The 22798-nt window shown below is 50.5% G+C and overlaps 2 protein-coding genes across 2 annotated transcripts; both read left to right on the forward strand.

The window, feature by feature from the left end:
* The first annotated feature begins 305 nt into the window (after nucleotides 1-305).
* LOC119110351 (uncharacterized) lies at nucleotides 306-3604 on the forward strand. Its single transcript, XM_037234131.1, has 4 exons — nucleotides 306-390; nucleotides 482-826; nucleotides 1291-1504; nucleotides 2866-3604. Exons 1-4 carry the CDS (start codon nucleotides 353-355, stop codon nucleotides 3109-3111), a joined length of 843 nt encoding a protein of 280 aa, XP_037090026.1. The 5' UTR covers nucleotides 306-352; the 3' UTR covers nucleotides 3112-3604.
* A 4827-nt stretch (nucleotides 3605-8431) lies between these two features.
* Nucleotides 8432-16287, forward strand: LOC119110554 (serpin B6). Its single transcript, XM_037234429.1, has 3 exons — nucleotides 8432-8606; nucleotides 14154-14338; nucleotides 14944-16287. Exons 1-3 carry the CDS (start codon nucleotides 8588-8590, stop codon nucleotides 15889-15891), a joined length of 1152 nt encoding a protein of 383 aa, XP_037090324.1. The 5' UTR covers nucleotides 8432-8587; the 3' UTR covers nucleotides 15892-16287.
* Nucleotides 16288-22798: the final 6511 nt, after the last annotated feature.

Here is a 22798-nt window from a genome sequence, read left to right on the forward strand (position 1 = left end):
CACCTTGATTTGCCTTGGATCGGTCAAGTTTCAGCATCCTATTGCCGTCTAATTACAAAAACTATTTTGCGGCCATCATGAAGTTAAGCACATACTTTGTTCATGAACTTAATTAAAGATATGCTTTAGATACAGCGTCAATAAAATTGTTGACACAAATGTATCGTTCAGTACGCGAGAAAACAAGGCAATCTCCCAGAGCCAGGGAAGTTGAGAAGCAGGTTTTGCCATCTAGTGAACATTTTATTCACTAGGAATGATAGCGCGGCCACCAGGATAATTCGTGTACGTGTCTTTAGTGCCGCGTTCCCAGTGTGTGTTGCGTGGTGTGCACCAGATTTACCAGATCAGTATGCGGGTAGTTATACTGGGAGCCGGTTACGGAACGAGGTAAGAACTCTTTCATTGGCCTTATGAAGCACATGCACGGGGACACCCAGAAGAGATCGTTTACCACCCCTTGGTGGCCGCCGTGTTTCAGGTTCCAGCGGGACGCTGATGCTGATGCAAGCGGCCAGTATAGCCATCTGTCGGGCATTCCCAAACCACTACTTCCGATCGGAGACGCGCCATTGGTGACTCACTGGATCCGCGACCTGGAAGATGTGACGCGCCACGAGCCCGTGGAAATTGAAGAGGTAGTCGTCGTCGTCAACGTGCTAAATAAGCCACAGTTCGAGCAGTGGCAAGCCGGCCTGACCACACCACTGAAGGTGACATTGACCTGCGATGGGGCCAGCAGCAATGACACGCGCCCTGGGGCCATCGCCTGCATGGCCATTGGGGTCGGCAACAACTGGTCACGTGACGTGCTCTTCATCGGTGGGTACGTACCTCACATAAGATAAAACACGGCAAATGATTGCTGATATAAGCTTTTATGACGGCCATTCGCGTCTTATCGTATTCGATCTGGGCGCTGAAATGTGGTTTGGCAGTCATGTGCTGGTATGTCAAGTCACGACCATTCACCTTTGAGAGGACCGGCGTAACTGCTCTGAGTCACAGCGATCTAGCACATATGGTATCATGGGATTGGCCCTGGCCCATGGGCCCTGTCTGTCATGTTTTAGTCACGGTCATGGCACATGGTCAAAATCCGCTGAGTGTGCCGGGTACGCTGCAGTCGGCTGCCTTTCTTGTACTGATAACTGATTATGCCCGACAGAATCTCAGTGCGTTCTCCAAATGAAAAACCTCATTGCCACTGCTTTTAGGCAGCTCGGTGAGGCTCATGCTCATCCGGCTGCGTATCGCACCCATTTCCCTGAGCGGCCTGTCCCGTTGCAGCGACACGCTGTTCCCTCGCGAGTTTTCACTGGCCGGCTTCCTGCGCGCCGCCCAGCAGCAGCTGGGCGTGCACCCGGGCTCGTGTCACGTGACAGCCGTGCCGTGCCCCGAGGAGCGTGTCAGCCGACACGGCATCGTCGAACTCGACGACCAGCGGTGCGTCGTCGGCTTCAAGGAGAAGCCTCAGCCCAGCGAGACGACCTCGCGATTGCAGGTGGGCCGACGGATGAGCGGGCGAGGTGCGCGTCAATCTGTGTGCCCCTCTCGTCCATGTCCCTCCGTGGGTGTCTCCTGCCCGTGTCCCTCCATCTGTGTCTTCATTCCATGTCCCTCCGTGGGTGTCTCCTGCCAATTTCCCTCCGTGTGTGTCCCCTACCCATGTCCCTCCGTATGTGTCTCCATTCTATGACTCTTCGCGGGTGTCTTCCGCCCATGTTCTCCATGTGTGTCTCCATTACATGTCCCTGCGTATGTTTCGCATTTCCATGCCCATCTGCGCGTCTCGCCTATTCATATCCCTCCATGTGCCTGCCTTGTCCATGTCCGTTGCCGACCGACCAGGCTGTTGGCGTTGTCCGTGCCGCCTCATGCGTCGGTACATCTCCCTGAGTTGCATCGGTACACGCTGCCACCCCTGCTGTCACATGTGGACCAGCGCGGCAGCATGGCCGCACGCCGAGCACATAGCCCTGTAAAGAGCGATCACGGCCGTCCTGCCGGGACGTCTCTGCGGGCTGGAGTCAGCCGTCCGACCGTATTGGTACGTCGGCAACATGCTGGCCGCGGACGGCAGCTCGGCCGTGTGTAGCCCGCGCCTCGCGATGGCCGGCAGCCTCTGGTAGGAGACGCCGACCCTCCCGCCTCCACGTCTGTCATCAGGAGTCGAAATCGCCAAGCGTTGATCTTGGCAGGCCGTGCAAAAGTCGGGCGTAAAGCACACCGCCGTGGGCTGTTGCCGCTGTCGCCAGCTCCAGCCTAGCTCCAGCTCCAGCTCCAGCTCCAGCTCCAGTTCCAGTTCCAGGTCCAGGTCCAGGTCCAGCTCCAGCTCCAGCTCCAGCTCCAGCTCCAGCTCCAGCTCAAGCCCAGCCCAGCCCAGCCCAGCCCAGCCCAGCCCAGCCCAGCCCAGCCCTCAGGACGAGCTGCTGGGGCGGTGGAGCGGGTCAGCTGGCTGCGTTTTCGAGTCTGTCAGCCGATGACTGCCAGGGCGCCAGTCAGACGCGTCTCGGGACTCAGGCTCGACTGTCTGGACGGCGCCGTGTGACGGTGTCCGCTCGCGCTGTTTCAGCCGGCCGCCAGGCGCACTTCTCCTGTTGGACGTGTCTCGGGACTCAGGCTCGACTGTCTGGATGGCGCCATGTGACGGTGTCCGCTCGCGCTGCCTCAGCCGGCCGCCAGACGCGCTTCTCCTGCCCACCAGACCACGATCCCGTGGTCCTCAGGTCGGACGGCGCACCTCGGTACGCGTCGTCGACGCTGCGACGCCTTGTTCGGTTGGGGCCGGCTGGCAGCGAACACAGCACTGACCACCTCGGCTGTTCAGTGTCGGCTCGCCTGTGACCGCCTCCCCGTTTGCAGTGCCCGTGCTTCTACCTGATCCCGGCAGCGACCCTGGGCCGCTTGGAGGCGTACCTGGCGAGTCACGCCAGCCTGGCTGAGCGCGACGCCACTGGCCTGCTGGTGGCGGAGCTGGCGCGCCAGGGACGAGTGGTGGCGCACCCGTCGCCCGGCCGCTACGACGTGGGCAGTCTGGAGACGTACCGCAGCTGCTGCCAGGCGATGGCAGCCGGCCGAGGGGGCGCGGTGCGCACGGCAAACTGCTGAAACTGGTGCGAGGTGGCGCTGGGGTTAGTTCCTGTGGGATGCGGTGCTGCCACCAGGGCATGGAAAATGGAATAGTGGCAGACGCTGAGGCGTTGATGTCAGAGTAGCCCTGGCGTGCTCAGCAGGAGGTGCTTCAGGGATTTTTTGCTGGCTCGTGGTGGGAATGCGTGGCTTGTGCATATATCGTCCACATGTGAGTAACGGACTTTCCAGCCCCAAGATGACAGTGTAGGCTCTTCCATTATTTCGATAGGCGAGATGCATTACACACAATAGTCATACTCACCACATGTTTAGCTCGCCCTCACTGCCGAACTCAACCTGATCACAGGGATTCATCCGGGCCTGAACGTTCTAGATTTGTCGACAGCTGATCACATGCAGGTTGGGGCGTGTTGGAAATTGACACGCGTGTTTTTTCTGTTCCACAGAACAGATAGGTAAATGCGTGAATAAGTAAATTGAGCAAATACAGATGAAAATAGATATGAAAGAACCGAAGAACATTGTTTGGATGAACAGATGGACGTGATTTAATGGGAGTAAGATATCGGAACTGAATCTAGCGGAAAGCAAAATAACGGCAGTGATAGGTCCAGCTGGTTTGTGCCTCGCACCCAAGACCTATTTTAACATGTGGAATGAGAGGGGGGGGGGGGGGGCATAATCCCTACCATCGACCGTCAAAGCCCTACCAAATAAACCGAAATTTCTCCCCCTCCCACCCAGTGAAGCCTCGAGTGTCCCACGGCTCACGCTGGACAAAGTATCTGAAGCGGTTCAGGCAGATATCGGAGTCACAGTAGGTGCATGCATTCTGTATGGGGCTGGGCATTCTAAGGTGAGGCGGCCGTTCTAAAAAGAAGTGTTACAAATTTGAAGATGATGGGCAGGAGAAGATGTTGAGGCAAGCATGAGATATGATAAGATAAGCTCGCTTGTAACCGGCGATTATCTTTTCGTGGTGCCGGATCACTTCCTTCAGTTGGGTTCCACGAAAGCCATGGAGAAAAAGTGAAACACCTACCAGCAAGCTTCCGCCACCTCCGAACGGAAGATAACTCAAGCCCTCCAATCAGTTACAACTGGCAAAGTTTTGGTAAAAATGTGCGTTGAGTGACAAAGGTGTAGACAGGTAAAACTCCGTCACATTTTGCGAATGCACGTCTGTCTCCTACTGCGAAATATTGCTCGGATACTGTCTCGACGTCACCACCAATACCAAGACGCGCGTCGCGTGCCAATGTAACATTGTGGCGTCAAATATGATGAATCAATATCTGGTGCGTTAGCTTAAAGCACAGCAACCCCGAGAAAACTACAATTCGTTTTCGGTTACACACCTTCAAGCCTAGCAGGAAAAGTCTAGTCATTGCTGGTCTGCCAGACAGAAGCCCCACAAACAACTCAAAAACCGTCTGAAATATAAACCGCGCGCTATCCGTGCAGTCACTTACGTACGAGAAACTCAGGTTTCGGTTAGGCTATATTTTAACAAACACATCCGTAACATGCAGGAAAAAGCTTGGAGGCACATCAGGAAATCATTTAAGGAAACGGCAAGATTCTGTTAATTTGTCCAGAGCAGGTAACTTGCCTCTGGGAGTGAGCAGCATCAGCAGAATGCGGGACCATCCTGACCACACCATTCCACTCCCTACTTATCCGTGCGGAAAGACCAGCGTTAGGCAAAAACTAGACGTGGCGGCATGTCGTACACGTATCAACGCTGCCCGTAGGGAGCCGAGTCTGGTGTCTTGTTTCCACTGTGCCAGTGTTCGCAGTGCATCCTTCGTGTTCAGATACGTGTGCGCATGCCTATGCAAAATGTTTGTTCGGCTTAGTGAGGGTCGAGAGACTTTTCGAAGCGCAGGTAGTTAAATATGAAAAAGCGTTTGGAGCCATGTAATGGACTTTCTGGGATAAAACTTGCACACTGTTCGATGACAGGAAGTGGCCGAAATGTTACCTTAAATTTTGAAGGGAACTTTTTCATTCTTTGAAGCAATCACGAGGAAACCGCAGACAAATGATCCTCAACAACATTGCTTAGGTCAGGCTCGTTTAGAAATAGCTCTCGTCGAATGTTTGCTGGCTTGCTTCGCTACGCGGCGAAGCTGGCCCTTTGAAAACACATGCAAAGATCCGTGGCGCTCCATGAGCGATTAATTTTTTCATTATATCTGAACGAATTCAGCATCATTCATAGCATTTTCTGGCTAATCCGACCTCTGGTTGACGGCATAGTTGACGGGACCCGGGTGTAATGAGATTCCTACCAGGGACGTATGCGGGTCATGGGAGGCAAACTTTGTCTAGAAGCTGGTTTTATGTGCAGTAACATAAAGTGAAACGCTCGCATTCATAGCGGAACCCGATCGGCGACTGCTCTTCCCTTCCCTCTCCCTCTTAATATCCGTGCGCGTGCAGGGAGGAGGTTGTCGCAAATACTCAATTTTATCCGTCTCAAGAAGCGGTTGAAAACGTATGTAGGTTGTGTTTATTAGAGCCTGATACCAACGCTAACCGCGCTTAACGGCTTGGTGCAATATAGTCATGCGTGGGAGCGGTCGACGCATACCAGAGTAGTACCAGAAATGCACCCGGAAGTATCATTTAAAGGATTGTGTTGTTGTTAGCCCACTTTCTGCTTACTATGACAAAATCAGCGAATGGCCAGCTTTCCAATCTTGCTCTCCAAAGTTCCGCTGCCGCTGGAGTGCTGTTAAGATCTTCAAGATTTCCATGCTTGCTACCACTGCAAAGGCCAGATCTGCTCAGTCTCGCCTCTGCCATTGCAAAGGCCAGATCTGCTCAGTCTCGCCTGACCACTTCTGGCACTGGGCGTGCTGTTTGCTGCAACAGTGGCTGCGCTTTACAATGGCTGCATTTCATGAATCATTCTATTACACCCTTTGCAAATTTAATCGTGCGATTTCTCTAAAATTTCTCAACGCAAGAGATGGAAGTAATGCATTTCATCATTACTGTTACTCATCTTTTTCGCCACAACCAATGAATGAACGAATGACGAATGGCGACTGCGGGATGCCGGCAACACGCGGTGCATGCTCGATTCGTCATTTTTCCTCAGGGGCCCCAAAGTTTATCTGGCAACTCCGCCATGACGTCACAGCGGGGCACCTAAACAAGCTACAGCATTGTAAGCCCACAGGAATTTTTTTCAGAGACAGTCTTTGGGCAGATTGAGAACGCATAGACGACTGAAACGTTTTCTGCATTACGCAAAACGTGTGCTCTCTTATACGCCAGGTGTGGTTTTGAAGCTCAGTGCCTTAGCTATGAACTGCAAATTATTTTGCACAGGCGTTGCAACGTTAACCTAGGTAATGCAACCGGTACCAATACTAGGTTTATAGATGGGCTAGTGTTGTTTGTGGGCTGATGATTCTCATTCAGTTAGGGCTAGTGTTGTTTGTGCGCTGATGATACTCATCCAGTTATCTTAGATACTTACATCTTGCTTCTCGAAGGGCTCTGTGTGTTGGAATGCAAGCCGTGCTTGCAGGGTTTGTAATATCTTAACATCTTGCATGCAAATGTTTTTCCTTGATTTTGCTCGGTCACCAAATGCATATTCTTTGCGGCTCAATTGCCTGCCAATTCCAGTCTAAATGTGATATGATGTTCTGCCACTGTATTGGGCACCAACATGTGTGAACCTGCTAATTATGAAGTAAGATTTAAAATCTGACGATTTTCCTGGCATGATTGGCGCCTTTAATCTTCCTAAATTGACTAAGTATTGAACGCGTGACGTCGGCATGCGACTATATACATAGCGATATACTAAATTGCTCCGGTTCACCTTCGCTATATATTTATATAGCAAAAGTTAATCAAGGTCGCACGGCAAACACTAAGTTCTTGGACTGTGTTGCAACAATTTTTCATAGGAGACCATGTTATCGAGGAAAACTGCAATAGCCCAGCAACCTAGCCGATAAGACGTCACATCCAGTATAGAATCTAGTCCCGCGCAAGTACGGCACTGGTTGTCAGGTCCACATAACCTGCAGATCCAGTAACCATGGTTTTACTAAAAAAAAAAGAACTCGCCGGTGGCGACGAACGCCATACCAGCGGCGATTTGGCGAGCGATCAGTGCATTTTAACGACGCGAAAATATGGGTTGTAGCCTTTAAAGTTCATGTTTTGACGAGAACGCACAGAGTGACGAATAAGTGGTTGGTAAATGCGGACAATGAGTTTGTGTATGCGACGATGTGATCTTTACTACGACCCTTGCTACAGCTTCGACGACAGAGTGTTGCATTCGGCGCCGTGTTTCAAAATGCCGACATTCCGGACATGTCCAACGATTACGAGCACAACCAAGCATCGCACAAACTCGTGTTGTCCACATGAATTGCAGACAGTACGTTGATCGACGCTTTGAAATTGGATTTTTGGCCTCCACCCGCTCTAGCTCCCGAGGCATGGTATAGGCGTGAAAATGGTCAGAAACGGGCAAATTCGTCGTGACCGCTGCTGTGTACGTGGCACGTGGCACGTCAACATAAAATAGCTGATTCACGATGAAGAACCACAGATCAGGGCCACTCTTGCTTATGAACTGATGTAGTCCTTCATTTATCGCAAATGAGTGACAAAAATTATTTTGAACCTTCTGGTATAATGCGACCTAACATAAGCCATTTTGGTGATCTTGTTTGGCCCCGTGCAGAGTGACTTACCACCAGTGACATGCACTCAAAATAGTTCATATATTACATCAAAGTGATGTAACACAAGCCAGTGTTGTGTGTGTGTGAATTACTGTCTGTACTTTGAAATCTGAAATAACCGTGCTGGTCTTGATTGATAACGCAATAGCGTCGTGATCCAACTCAAATTGCTAAAGAGTTTCATGCAACGGTGCTAACCTGATCAAATGACATTTCCTTAACAATTGTTGGACCTAGCTTAAACGGTTCGAAAGAGGTCCTAAAAACTCTTGTGTGATTTCCTTTTAATCCCTCGGTGTTCGCTGGCAAAACAGGCAGATAGGTCTTTCTCACGCTCAAGTTTCTACACATATACCAAAGTGCCTGCTTTCCGAACGCGTCGACGCTCAGCGTCTGCCAAATGCGAGTTATTTTAGTTTGTTGTTATTCGATGGTCGCCATGCTGCGCGTCACATGTCAAGGGGTGAAAACAGGTCAGTCCGATGGCAGGATCAGGGGATTTCCAGCTGAATCAGAAATGTCGCACAAAGTTCACATGATGTAACCGTCTAGTCATCGGTACTCGCCCGTGCGAAGCGACCACCCGGGCCGCTGACAGTTGGGCTCCAAACGGCAGCAGATCCTCTGTGGAACCTGAGCTTCATCGAGTGAGCTCCAGCTGCTGGTCGGTTGCTGTTCTGGTTGTGGTTTTGACGGCCCGAGTACTTAGAGACCATAAATTCACGTTTTTACGTCAGTCTTCATCCACAAGCCATCGCTTTGAAGTCATGTTGCGTTTAAAGCAAGGTACGTCCGAACATATTTTAGTGTGTGCACATTTCTGTTCGCTGTAACACGCGGACGGGGGCAGCGACGCGGGGAGAAAAGGCCTTCCAGCTCAAGGATTAAAGCAGGGCGTAGTTTCGCGACGGAGTTGTAGAGCTGAAAAATAGAAATATGAGAAGACCTTCCCAAATCGTCAACAACTGGGTTTCTACACGGTTTTAGTCCACTTCCTTTGTACTGTTCGGTGGGGAGCAGGCAGGATGGGGCGGGGGCTGGAGCCCTCCCCCCAACTGCATAGGAAACTGAACTCCTGTCTATGCTATGTAACAGGCAGGAAATAGACAGCAGGAGTAAACGCCAGTGTGTGTAGGCGGGAGGCTTTACAGAAGGAGACGACCGGAGTCATTCAGTGTAGTAGAGTCAAATGGCGAGAAGAAGGGAAAACTGGACGATGTATTTCCTGAAGGTTCAGCAAGGAGTAGAGAACACAGAGCAACAATTCAGCATATCAACTACACCGACAGTGAATGCTGGCAAGGAAAATGTATCAAAAAGATATTCCGATCGCTTAAAATGTTTGTATGAATCAAAACGAGAAAGTGGCATGTAACACACAAAAGAGGGCGATAAAAGAGTTTTTCACTCACATATCTGTTTCCAATTGACAGGAAATAAGAACTGCAGTACATCCGGTTTAACCAAGGGTTTCTTTCTTAATTTGTGGCACAGCATAGGCTCTATTGGTTGTTAAGTGCGTAAATCACGCAGTTAAAAAGGGGCCTGGTCCTGACGCAAGCACCCCAGTAATTGACATGCATTAGCATAAGATCGATCATAGGCCGCTTTCAAACAAGAGGCCAATAACATTATTAAATAAACTACACAGAATTGTGGCGGAGGTGCCAGTCAAACACGAGTTGTTATTGCCGAGTTGAGTGCTCTAGAGCAGACAACCTTCACACGAGGCATGGGCATTGACCACAACCCCAGGCTCACCTAAGATATTATGTGCTGTTGCAACGAACATGATTTTGTGGTGAATTGGGTTACTGGTGCGCGCGCCTGGGCGTGCCTGGGCGCGCCTCTGCAGCCGACGTGCCGCCGCGGTCAGCGGTCACCGGGACGCCAGTCTTCTGATACCGGTGAGAGCGCTTGCATATCGCAATTTACCAGGCATGCTGATGACATTCGATTCGCAGCCGCAATCGATCCAGTTAAGAACAATTTTTTTCTTGGAACCCTTGATCTTTTCATTTGGGAGGTCATTCATTCACTGGGTGAGGTCACGTTCGCTATTGATTCATTCGCTGGGTAGGTCTGGGTACGCTGGTTTTCTCATTTGGCGGCAGTTATTCTGATTCCCGCGGAAGCCGTTTCCAGAAATCAACCATTCCCGCAGAAGCCTACTTGAAAAATACTGATCTTGCTTTCCGTGGAGAGATATGCCTCCGGAAATCAGAACATCTGTCTGGAAAGCCGTGACGGGGAACGAAAGCAGCCAATCTCGCCATATAGATAGTGGGCAACACGCGGTCCTTATAAGCAATAATGCTACCGGAGAAACTGGGCCAATTGATCGCTGTTGACGCCGATATAGCACCGTCTCCACCCACATGACATCAGTGCGCATCCCGACGCTCACAGTGGGCAACACTTTTTTCCTATAGTTGATCGCCTCGTCCGTCAGTATGCTCCCCTACAAATCTTGGACATCGACACTAAACACGACGGTCCCCGGCGGTGCCCCTCCTGGGTACGACGACATCGACACTAAACACGACGGTCCCCGGCGGTGCCCCTCCTGGGTACGACGACATCGACACTAAACACGACGGTCCCCGGCGGTGCCCCTCCTGGGTACGACGACATCGACACTAAACACGACGGTCCCCGGAGATACCCCTCCTGGGTACGACGACATCGACACTAAACACGACGGTCCCCGGCGGTGCCCCTCCAGGGTACGACGACATCGACACTAAACACGACGGTCCCCGGAGATACCCCTCCGGGGTACGACGACATCGACACTAAACACAACGGTCCCCGGGGGTGCCCCTCCAGGGTACGACGACATCGACACGAAACACGACGGTCCCCGGCGGTGCCCCTCCTGGGTACGACGACATCGACACTAAACACGACGGTCCCCGGAGATACCCCTCCGGGGTACGCCGACATCGACACTAAACACGACGGTCCCCGGCGGTGCCCCTCCGGGGTACGACGACATCGACACTAAACACGACGGTCCCCGGAGATACCCCTCCGGGGTACGCCAACATCGACACTAAACACGACGGTCCCCGGCGGTGCCCCTCCGGGGTACGACGACATCGACACTAAACACGACGGTCCCCGGCGGTGCCCCTCCTGGGTACGACGACATCGACACTAAACACGACGGTCCCCGGAGATACCCCTCCGGGGTACGCCGACATCGACACTAAACACGACGGTCCCCGGCGGTGCCCCTCCGGGGTACGACGACATCGACACTAAACACGACGGTCCCCGGGGGTGCCCCTCCAGGGTACGCCGACATCGACACTAAACACGACGGTCCCCGGCGGTGCCCCTCCAGGGTACGACGACATCGACACTAAACACGACGGTCCCCGGAGATACCCCTCCGGGGTACGCCGACATCGACACTAAACACAACGGTCCCCGGCGGTGCCCCTCCGGGGCTATGCCGATCGCAGGCGTTGGAGATGTGTGTCTGTGTTCGGCGGGCGTTCGGGTACATGAAGGATAAGGTGAGAGGTAATCCGCTCCAGTACCGAGGCTCACTCATCAATCGGGTCGCCGCACAGAAACACGATGAGGCGGAGCGGCACGTCGAGTTTGTGATTTTCGTAGGAGCGCGTATGGTTCGGCAATGCGGAGGTGCGAAAGTGGAAGCACTGCGTTAATTAGATGGTTGTCGACTTCGTCCTCCATGGTGACTTTGATCATCCGTTTGATTTGAGCCCCGAAATTGATTGTTGGATAACTTGCAAGTTGCTCATGAAAAGGGCCGTATGGCTTGGATCTGTCTTGCAAAAATATCAAAGAAAACGGCATTCAGTGAATGCAATCATTTTAATCCTGATTAATGTTTCAACTGAACTAATGGTACGAATATCCAAAACTTTTTGCCTTGGCATCGGTTTAAAAGCTGTCCTAACAATTTCTTTAGTGGCAGCTATATACTCCGATTTTCGTCCACTCCAGGTACGTAACCTTGAAAGGTATGTCTTAATACTTCAGACCACAGGGTCAGCTTTTTGTAATATATTCTTCACAAAGAACCAAAAAGGATTCCCTCGGGGAGCATCTAGAGCCTTTGTCTGAACCAGTGCCCCTATATTCTCCCTTTATTCCCTCATGTTATATATCACATATTTTCCACAGATGCCTACACCATGCTGATAACATACCATCATAAAAATACTTGCTTCCATTGGATGTCTCCGTAGTCTCCTGATGTACTCCTTGACTCCCCACTCATATCCCTGTAATTCTTTGCCCACTCCAGTTACGATTTCATAATATTTCAAATAGAACAGTCAATGAGGCCCTTAAGCAATATCCCAAATCTTCAGGTCCAAATATTATTGGAGTACACAAACAAACCCCATCGCTCACCCGATGGTAAACAATGACAACCCTCTCAGCCGCACCTCTGTTGAAATCACATTTCAGATAACATGACATCATCGCTGCAGGTGTTTCTCCACACTTTTACAGACATCAGACTTTCAACAGTCGCATTAATATGCCAGGCAAAATGGCGTTTTACGAGACACAAAACCTCAGACCACTAGACAACCACCGCCATATATGACATGAAAAAGACATATTAGCAAATCTAAACAGCATACCAACATCAACATTAACATGACATCCCGTTGTGAGTTGCATTCCAAACAGACTCTAAAAAAGGCAATAATTGTCACTTACCCGTCCAGATGGCAGTCTGCCACGCTTGTCCACCACTGATCGACCGTTGCGATGGAAAATGTCGCCAAACCATATCAGTTCAACGTTCTCAACAAGTGTCAGCGGCCCTGACCAACAGAATCGCGCTCTCATTGTCCCAAGGCGGACGCGTAGTTTCGCAGAATGAGGATGGGTTTGAGGGTGGGGCTGAGCAATGACAGATGCGACACAGCCCACATCCAAAATACGATGTCAAGCGAGCTTCTCCCCGAATTTGGCCCACTTTATTCACATTTTGTTTATTCACTTTATTTACATTTCATCATTATTGTCGTGAGTCTGGAAAAAACGGGATTCACAATCATCGTGAGAAGCCGTGTCGCGTGACATTTCGTGCGTCAGAGTATGCATGAAATTTCACGCGTATTGTCACATTGTCGTGTTTATGTTTATGCATTATGAATTGTTGTATTAAAAGTTAGTTTGCACGCAATTTTTTCGAAATTGTGCAAGTTAACCCACATTTCTTAGAATTTATGGGGCGTAGCGGCAATGTTGCGTAGAACCTTTACATAGAAGTTTAATCGCATGCAATTTTATGCGTTAGAAGCTTTTTATGAGAGCTGATGTTGCGCTAAGTCTTTGGGTTAGATATTTTGACACGCAAAATAAATTTTTTGTGGAATTTTTGCATGAGACGATTTCTGGCATAAAAGCTAATGCGTTAGAAGTTTTTGCATTTGAAATGATGTCGCGAGTAGTTTTTACATCAGAAGTTTTGTCGCGTAGAAGTAGTATCGTGAACAAGTTCTTGTATTGTATGCTGTTTTGTGTAGAAATTTAGGCGCCAAAAGTTCTCGCGTTAAATATAAGGTAGCCAGCACATTTTAGCGTTAGCAGTTTTGTCGCGAAGACGTTTAGAGGTTAAAAGTTTTGCATTAGGAGAGGTGTCACGCTGACGTTTTTTGCGTGAGAAGGTTTTTCATATACAAATACTGTCACGTAGACGATTTTGCGTTAGAAATTCCGTCGCGTAAAAGTTTCTGCATTCAAAAGTTCATGCATCAAAAGTAGTGTGTAGAAGGCGTGTCGTGGAAGTTTGTCGTTAGGAATGTTTGCGTTAGGTGGATTGTCGGCACACCCTCACAACTGCCACAATGGAGCTCTTTTCCTTTCTCTTGGTATTGCCTCTAATGTCGTTCGCGAGTTTGTGCGGTTGGTCAACGCTGTAGATAAAAGGATGTCTGCGTCGGTATGGTGACGCAGACAGTCATAACTATTGACCTCAGTGTCTTGCAACAAACAGCCGGACTTCCCAAGCTTTCGAGAGCGACGAACCCCCCCCCCCCCCCCCCCCTCCTTCCGTTTGCCGTATCCTAGCTCCCGTGTAAGATATCTGCAGCGAGTAAGGAACAGGTCTCGCCAATACCGCCAACGACCAATAACAGCAAAATACTGGTGGCGGTTTTTCGTGTCAATCTCATTCCTGGTCGGTGTCTTTTCACGATACTATCCCACGGAGATCAAGCATATGTTGCGTACAGAACATAACCACATACTATACTTTGTCGGATGAATGTTACCAAAACAAATATCATCCTGTGGAATGAAGGTTCCCGAAACAAAATATCATCTCGCTTTCAGGAATCCCATTGATTTTGCTGATCGTTGGTACATTGGCTGGAGCCTGTGTCCCAAATGGTCTGGATTTGAAGCTGCTGAAGGCATTGACGACTGATTTGAGCAAGAATCAGGCTATCGCCCCGTTCGTCATGTCCACGCTGATGACACAGGTCTGGCTGGGAGCCAGGGGCGACACCAGAAACGAGGTACGTGTACGGGTAACAAACTCTTCACACCGTACTCCTGACTCAGCTTAGCTGGCCAGCTGGAGCAGTCCAGTATGGGTATGGTACATGAGTGGGGCGTGCTGAGACAAGTAGTGGTAAAAAATGAGAGCCTTTAACCGCTATGCGTTTAAAAATAGAGTTAGAGTGATCACTGCCACCCCTGCGGTACAACATTTTGCACCCACGCAACTAATCGGTTAAGTAAGGCTACAGCTACCTTTGTGTAATCCGTTGAATGTCGTGATATATGTAATAAACGGTTTGTATGGGTATGCACATGATTAGCTTATCTTCACAGCGTCTGACATTCGAATACCTGCATTAATTTGGTGATAAATTTATTCCTAAGCAGCGGGGAGTTATGTTCGGCATGTATGTGCAGTTTTTCATATTTTGTTTCTAAATAATTGAATGATACGTAGTCCCACAGAAGTTAACGAACTTTTTAGACAGCGGTATGTCTGAATAATTCATTTTTTTGGGACGCGTCAACGATTCATTTGCCTTGGTCATTGGTTTCTTTATAGGAGCATCCATGCCCTTTGATTAGTTTACTACATTTTGTATGAATCTGTCGCCCACAGATAACATCAGTCCTAGACATAAGGACAAAGAAGGGATACAGCTTCTTGACGAGTTACAAACGTGCAATCAGTGACCTATCCCACGGTCCTAGTAACATCACTACCGGTGTTTTTAACCGAATTTACATCAAGCATGGCTTCAGCATCAAGTCGGGATTTAAAGATCTGTTGCAAGATTACTACTACGCTGACGTCAAGCAATTCTCCTCGCCGGCGCAGGCGGCGAAGGAAATAAACTCCGCCGTGGCCAAGGCAACGAAAAACCGCATCAAGGATCTTGTGTCAGCGGGCGCTCTGCAGCAAGCGGTCATGGTCCTGATCAGCGCATTGTACTTCAAGGGCCTGTGGCTGACTCAGTTCAACAAGACTGTGACGGAGCCGTTCCTCACGGCCTCGGGGGAGGAGTCGGTCGACATGATGAAGCTCAACACCAGTGTGCCGTACGTGAAAATGGCTGAATTTGATGCGATCTGCCTGCCGTACACGGACAGAAGCTATGGTATGCTGATCTTGCGTCCACTGACACGTGACATGGCTGCCGTTTCACATCTGAGGGACTCCCTGGACTCCCTCGATGTCGCCAATATCATGAATAAGGTTCGTTCATCGCCCGTTGAAATCAGTATGCCTCGTTTCAAGATAGAAGCAGGTTACAAACTGAAGAAAACCATATCCCAGTTGGGAATTCGAAAACTGTTCACAGCTCGTGCAGATCTGGGTAACATTGCCGATAAGCCGCTGGCTGTCAGCGAAATTATCCACAAGGTGTTTATGGAGGTGACGGAGAAAGGCACGGAAGCTGCAGGAGCCGGCGCCGTCATTGTCGTTGGCACGGGCAGCGAGACACCTCCACCCGTCCAGTTCACTGCAGATCGCCCCTTCTTTGTCATTGTTTGTAACAAGAAACACAGGATCAACCTGTTCTCTGCGTACGTGGCCTTACCATAGTGATGGTTAACTTGCTGCGCACATTTATAGGGCAAGTCGTCCTGGGCACATTTGCCTTGTGTTGGGCATTTGGGCATGCTTTACGGGAATATAGTGAAGCCACTGCATTTAACAGGGTCACGCAAAAAATTGCGCAAATTTTGCAAATCGTTCGTGTGCTTTGGAGCTTTTCTGCCTAATCTGAGCTGCAACATTCGTACGAGAGTTTTCAAGTGAATACTTAGATGCCGGTATTATGGTCACTATGCTGCAAAGTATTTCAGGCAGAACTGCGTGATTGGTCTTCTCATCTTACACCGTATCAGAGTGTAAGGAAATATATCTCTAGACTAGTCCTTGTCCATCTGCTATTTGGGAGTCCTATCTGAATCTGTGTGAAATACGGCGTTTTATGTACGTTTTATGACCCACACACGCAGAGCGCGGCAAGTCACAACCTTACACGATCACATCATCCACCGGCACGGCGGCTACCCGCTCGAATCCGTTTCTGCCAGGTGGAGAGCGCGATCTTACACTGCCGACATTCGATGAGTTTCGGCCACCCTCTGCTTACCTCACACCCGCCGTGCATCACTTCCGCCTACATGCACAGACGATCGACGACCGGCCTCGACCTGTCAGCGTAGCCATCATAACATCTGGCGGAACGCCGTGGAGCTGAAGCTGCTGACACCCACCGCCAATCAGCCACATACAACACGCGATATCGTTGAAAGGAGTGCTCGACATTTGTATGCGGTTTGGAGCTGAAATAACCGTCTTGAAGATCATTTGGTGCGGTACATAGCCCTGCGCTTCGTAAGACCTAATGCCCTTTAGTTTTTGAGCTACACGTTCGAGGAGATATGCAGACTTTTTCGGCAAGACCATTTTGAGGTCACCCAGGCATCTATAACGCCGTAATAACGCCATTTGAATCCTGTCATTCCATCATCCATGCGGCAATCAAGGCCACTAAAAATACGGTTGTCGAGTCGTTTATATCTGGCATTCGTGAGGGGAGAAAAAATGAGCATCACTGCACGATTTGAACACGCGCGCATGGTCACCGTGCACCACTGGCCACGCGGAACTAAACATGTAAGTTCAGATGAGCTTGTGACGGCGACAAGCCCACTACGATGGCAATGGCAAACCTACGTCGACAAGCGATGGCCGCTGAGGTCCAGCCCGGAGGGCCGCGGAAATGCAATGAGTCAGGGGAGACAGAACGGCCACCTTGGCGGTGCGCGGAGCAATGCGACGTAGGCGTAAAATGACCACAGTAGTCGGCATAACCCCAATCATCATCATCATCATCCTCAGGGCAGTGGAGCAGACACCGCTGATACGCACAGGACGCCGGGCCGTCGGCAGTGGACGCCGGAGCGGCAGCAGCCGACACGAGATCAGCAGCATCAGCAGTGCTGCAGCAGCACGGGGCCCCAGATTGCACCAGCTACAGTTCTATGAGCTGTAACTGATGCAATATGTGGTCCCGGCTACAGCACTATGAGCTGCTCACCAGAAGGAATCACGCACAGTGCACTTAACCCAATTACACAACAGGTAATCATAACAACCAATGTAGGTAGGTGCCTTGCCAATGATGCACAAAACGTTCGAAGATGAATTCTGAAACAGGGCAGACAACTGTAAGCGGACCGAGAACCGCAGCATCGTGCGGTCAGCTCAACCAGAATGAAAAGAGGTTCACCTGGAGCCTCCGCAACAAACAATCCTCACTTGTGGCCTGGTTTTGGGCAAGTTACTGGTGGTCGGCAGGATCAAAGGGTGCGCCTTTCCAAAGACTGTCATTAACACATAGAAACTGTGATCTGCTCTATGCCCTACACAGGATATATGATACCCGCTCTAGTCCCCTTCATAGGGAACTCCTGACTGGAGTGACTTTGTTGTGACCACTCTAAGATCACCTGGCCGCCACACCACTGTTAAACATGCCAACCTGACTCTGCCAAACACATGATTCGGAAACCAGACAACTCCCTCCAGCATTGCACAAAGCACATGACACAAAAAGATCGCGGCACAAACCCTTACAACATCCGAGAGCAAACCGGACGAGGAGAGGGGGCTTCATCACTCAGACAGAGTGGATTGGTGCGGGCGTGGCTGACTCGCGCTCGAACACGGCGTTCTCGAACTTGGCTGGGGAATCAGCCACAGCGGATAGCCCGTCATCGCAGGCAGGCACCCATATCATCCTGGCTCCCGGACACCTGACCCCGGGGCAGTGACGTGACGGTTAAATACGGCATCCGCATGATCAGATGCTGGTCCCCTCTACTAAACTGCGATCTGTTTCGGAGCTGTAATCGTAAAGTCTCTGTTGGGATCTGGAGCCGCAGATTGTGAGGCCTGGTTGCCAGCCTGCTGTAACGCACAATAAGTGGCTTTCCGGTATTCAGAAGACGAACTCTTTCATGCAGGTCAGACAATTTGGGAAGTGGCTCCCTTCTAAGGTCCCAAAAATAATATGTCCCACGCGCCATCTCATTCTAAGACAGGTATAACTGGGTCACTAACTCAAATACAAAATGGTATTCGTTTATTTCTCACAGCATTTTTTTGCACCAGTGCTGTGGGTGAATACCAATGCCGTCAGCTAAGCTGACGCCCTGTAAGTGAGTATGAGCCAATGAGATAATAACGCGATGCACGGTAAGCTAATGAGTCATTTCGACACGGTTGATTTCAGACATCCTATCTTTTTGTGTAACGGTAATGTTAATAAACCGGCACCAGTACAAATATTGACTACCCAATGAGCGTGCCGAAGACGACGTTCGGTCGTAGCTCTCATTCAATGGACCTCGCCATGAAACGTTTTTATAACGCAGACCGAGTGGGGGGGGGGGGGGGGCTGCCGTTTTGAAACGAGGAAAGAAAGAACCTTGCAAAAAAGGATTGTTCTTAACGAGTTCTCATGACTGCAAATAATTTTTATGTTACCAGGTCAATAATTATGTCCGTTAGCCCAGGTCGAAAGCCAAATGTTCCTGACAATTGTAGTTTTCCCATATGTTTTCAATTCGTGCCTCCATTAATAGTAAGCTTGATGCATATGATCCTGTGCTGAGCTGATTCCAGTATAACGCTGTTGATGGATGGCTCAGTTATCATGGGCTAGAAATGTTTGTCTTAAAAAGTTTTTCGTTTGCTGCGAGGGCGTTACCCGTCGTTACCCAACCACAGCCAATTCAAGTGGTTGCAACCAATAATGTTAAGGGCGAATGTAATATGTAGGCTACCCAAATGCTACTTACAAGGACGCCACTTTACTTCATGAGCGTCGCTGAAGGCATAGATTTTGCTCAACTATAAACAGGATCGTCACATGACGAAATAGTCGCAGCGCCCGTGACCCAAAATAACCAACCAGCCTCGCTAGAACACGGCTCGTTACACGAACATTCACCCACCATCCATGTGTCCCTGACCAATAGATTGACTATCCACTGTTGGATTTCTGGTTGGTGGTTCCGGATTAGGAAATAAAACTTACGAATTCGGATTGTAAAGGCTAGATATATGCCACTTGGGTAGTAAATAAGTCCATGAAATTTCACTTCGAACACTGCAATTCTAACGTCTCAGCGCCGGCCGGTCGTGCGCTTACACGTCCTAGCAACTGAGACTGTGCATAATCAGCAAATGAAACTTTGATAGAAATGACACTCCCGAAACAAGCACAGTACACATTTTACGGTTAATGATGCTTAACACGCACCGGATTTGATTTGTCCTTGTTTTGTTTGGCTTATGGTATTCAAGAATATATTGCAACGGTTTGGGATAAATTTCGCTGCAGGTTAAGATTTCTTGTGTTCAAAATTTCGTCGGTGACAGAAAAGGTGCATTTTTCACCCCTGGGCACAGGGGATTCCCATCTGAGTCAGCAATGCGTAGTAAAGGTCGCATGGTGCCATCGTCTGCTCATCGGAACCCACCCGTGCACAGCGACCGCCCGGATCGCTGACAGTTGGGCCCCAAACGGCAGCAGACACTATGTGGAGCCTGAGCTCCACCGGGTGGCAGACGGCAGCAGACCCTATGTGGAGCCTGAGCTTCACCGACTGGGCAAACGGCAGCAGACCCTATGCGGAACTTGAGCTCCACCGAGTGGCAAGCGGCAGCAGACCCTATGTGGAAACTGAGCTCCACCGAGTGGCAAACGGCAGCAGACCCTATGTGGAAACTGAGCTCCACCGAGTGGCAAACCCTATGTGGAAACTGAGCTCCACCGAGCGGCAAACGGCAGCAGACCCTATGTGGAAACTGAGCTCCACCGAGTGGGCAAACGGCAGCAGACCCTATGTGGAACCTGAGCTCCACCGAGTGGGCGCTGCTCGGCGTGTTTTGCTCTTACCGTTTATTAAGGATCTCCCTTACGGTGGTACTTAATATGACCTGCAGCCCCTGGCTGAGTCCGAGTCCAATGGGGACCTTGATCTTTGGTCCCGAGAAGCCCTCCAACCCCCCTTTGGATCTTCCAAAAATCCGTGACCGACTAGGGGCCACTAGCCGAGACATGGCCCCCTGGTATGCACTGCGGGCCCCTGAATGACAAAGGGGCCCAACCACTGTTTCTGGGACACAGACCAATTCAAATCGTGGCCCCCGATCTTGCTCCTGCCTGGAAAATGGGCCCCTACAATTCTGACTGACAAGGAGCAAACCGTTCGGTGTTCGTGGTGTCTGGCCAGGTAAGACACCCGCATTGTCTCAAGGGGTACCCAAACGGTACAAGAGAACCTCTGGCGGATACTTCAGGTCAAGACCCTACAGGCTGCAATTCTTTATGTAACCTACAGTCAATCCTTCGGGCTCTTATGCCCTCCAAACCTGGCTTTTGATAGCCTGCTCCATTAGGCCATCCGGTCCCCTCTTCGGGTCTCATCGAGCATTGCTCTTGGCCACCTTGGAGCTCCTTGCAAGCGCAGGCCACTGTAAGGCGCTGCGAGCCCCTGAAAAATACAGGGGCACCGACCAGTGTCATTCACTGGCCCCGGCTTTGTAGCTGATTGGGAAGTGGGCCTTCATGCCTATGCCAATAGGAAGTGGAATGTGCGGCACTGGTGGTGCCTGACCAACATTTAGACCCATATCGACTCAGAATATTCCTCGAACACTGCTTCAGGCCGACCTGGAGCCCTTTGCCAGCACAAGGACCCCCGCTGGGTGCTGTGGAGCCTCAAACACTGTAAATCGCTGGCTCCGGCTTTGCTCTTGCTTGGGAAATGGGACCTCAGGCCCATACCCCCACGAAGCCGACTGTACGTTACTGATGGGATCTGACCCGATATATAAGCACTTATCGACTCAGGGGCCCTGATCAACGCGTAGGCAGTCGCGGCTTATCCGAGGGAGGGGTGGGGTGGGAGGGATACAGCAGCGGGGCAAACTCCACCATATTTGGAAGCAAGGCAAAAGTTTCTTTTTGTCCGCCCCCCATAATTTCAGGTGGCCCAAAAAGGCCCTCGGGTATGTGATAGTACTTGCTTACCATGTTCCAAAGCAAGCGTAAAGGGCCCATATCTGACCCGGAAAGGGCGCATTTTAGGCTCAGAAGGCAATACTTTCGTGTCCGCGAAGGGCCCACGTTGCCCCAAAACTGCCCATTTCAAGACGGGAAAACACTCATGTTACCTCCAGGCACGATATAAGTCCTTTCTAATCTGGAAAAGGCTCGTCACAAGCTCAAAAAGGGCCATCTCAGGTCCGGAAAAGGGCCGATCGTAAGCTCAGAAGGACATTTCAAGAACCTTTCAAGTCTGGAAAAAGTCTGTCATAAATTTAGAAACGGCTCGTCCCAGGTTAGGGAGGAGCCCAATATAGGCTGAGAAACGGAGAACTTTAAACTCGGAAAATTTTTGGGGAAGCCCGAAAAGTGGCCGAAGAGTCACTTGAAACCGAAGATCAAGGTCCCGATTGGAAGGCTAAAGGCTAAGGGCTGTAGGTCACATTAATGACCAGCCCGTAGGGCCGTGATCTCAACTACCAGTTAGCTCTTGCATCGCCTGGGGACCCATGAGAAATATCATTCCTCTATTTTGACCACAGATTACCAGCACCGAACAATCGGCCCCGTGTCGGTCTGAGCTCTGGGGGCCCATTTCCCAAGCAGGGACACGACCGGGACCGCGATTTACATCGGTCATGGCCCCTGCAATAATGTGGCACTCGAGGGTCCACATTGCCGAACAAGGTGTTCTGAATCAGAGAGGGGCCTCAGATCGGTCAAGACAATATTTGCTGAACAGGGACGGGGACGGACCCTGAATGCCAGTGGGCTCTTGCGTTGGTCGGGCCCCCTGACAGTGAAAGGAGACATGACAGCTTGTGATGATCGTTCAAATTGAGGCAATAGAAGCCGTGGGTCCTCCAACCCAGCTCCAGCACGTGCCTGTTAAGCCGAACTGGGGTCGATGTCCCAATTATTGGACCACCTGCGGCGATCAGGAATGTTTCTGTCCAATGAGGGTTTCTGCGTCAATCCGGGGTCAACTGCGGTCTGCGCGGGTCAAAAGGCCTCCGGCGTCAGGGAGAGGAGCGATGTGATATATGTCCCTCTAAGGGCCTGATGATCGGCGAGGGGATCCCGTCCCGTGCCACTAGGATGAGTGCCGGAGGACACCCCACGATGGGACGGCATAGCTCTTCAGCCCTTGACCGGGAACAATAATGTGCCCCTAGTGTTTCAGCCAAGGGGCACTCCCGGAAATAAGGGGTTTTATTGGTGTTGAAAAGAGTGGGTTGAAATGAGCTAAAAAATGAACGAGGCAATTCCATGTTTGAGAACGCGTATTTTTTGCGGAATCCATTAGTGAAACAATTTATCAGAGGGCTTGAGCCTGCGCGCCCGCAATCTCGGAAGCAAGAACAGTGATAGTTTGAGTTA

The sequence above is a fragment of the Pollicipes pollicipes genome, unplaced genomic scaffold (assembly GCF_011947565.3).
Source record: "Pollicipes pollicipes isolate AB1234 unplaced genomic scaffold, Ppol_2.1 Scaffold_7231;HRSCAF=8579_pilon_pilon_pilon, whole genome shotgun sequence".
In the NCBI taxonomy this organism is placed as follows: Eukaryota; Metazoa; Arthropoda; class Thecostraca; order Pollicipedomorpha; family Pollicipedidae; genus Pollicipes; species Pollicipes pollicipes.

What these genes read in the sequence shown, in the direction of transcription:
- LOC119110351 (XM_037234131.1), top strand. Translation starts at nt 353, where the DNA reads ATGCGGGTAGTTATACTGGGAGCCGGTTACGGAACGAG. An exon ending in GGAGCCGGTTACGGAACGAG is followed by an intron (nt 391 to 481) that starts GTAAGAACTCTT and finishes GCCGTGTTTCAG; the next exon opens with GTTCCAGCGGGACGCTGATG. An exon ending in GACGTGCTCTTCATCGGTGG is followed by an intron (nt 827 to 1,290) that starts GTACGTACCTCA and finishes GTCCCGTTGCAG; the next exon opens with CGACACGCTGTTCCCTCGCG.
- LOC119110554 (XM_037234429.1), top strand. An exon ending in GGGGCGACACCAGAAACGAG is followed by an intron (nt 14,339 to 14,943) that starts GTACGTGTACGG and finishes TGTCGCCCACAG; the next exon opens with ATAACATCAGTCCTAGACAT.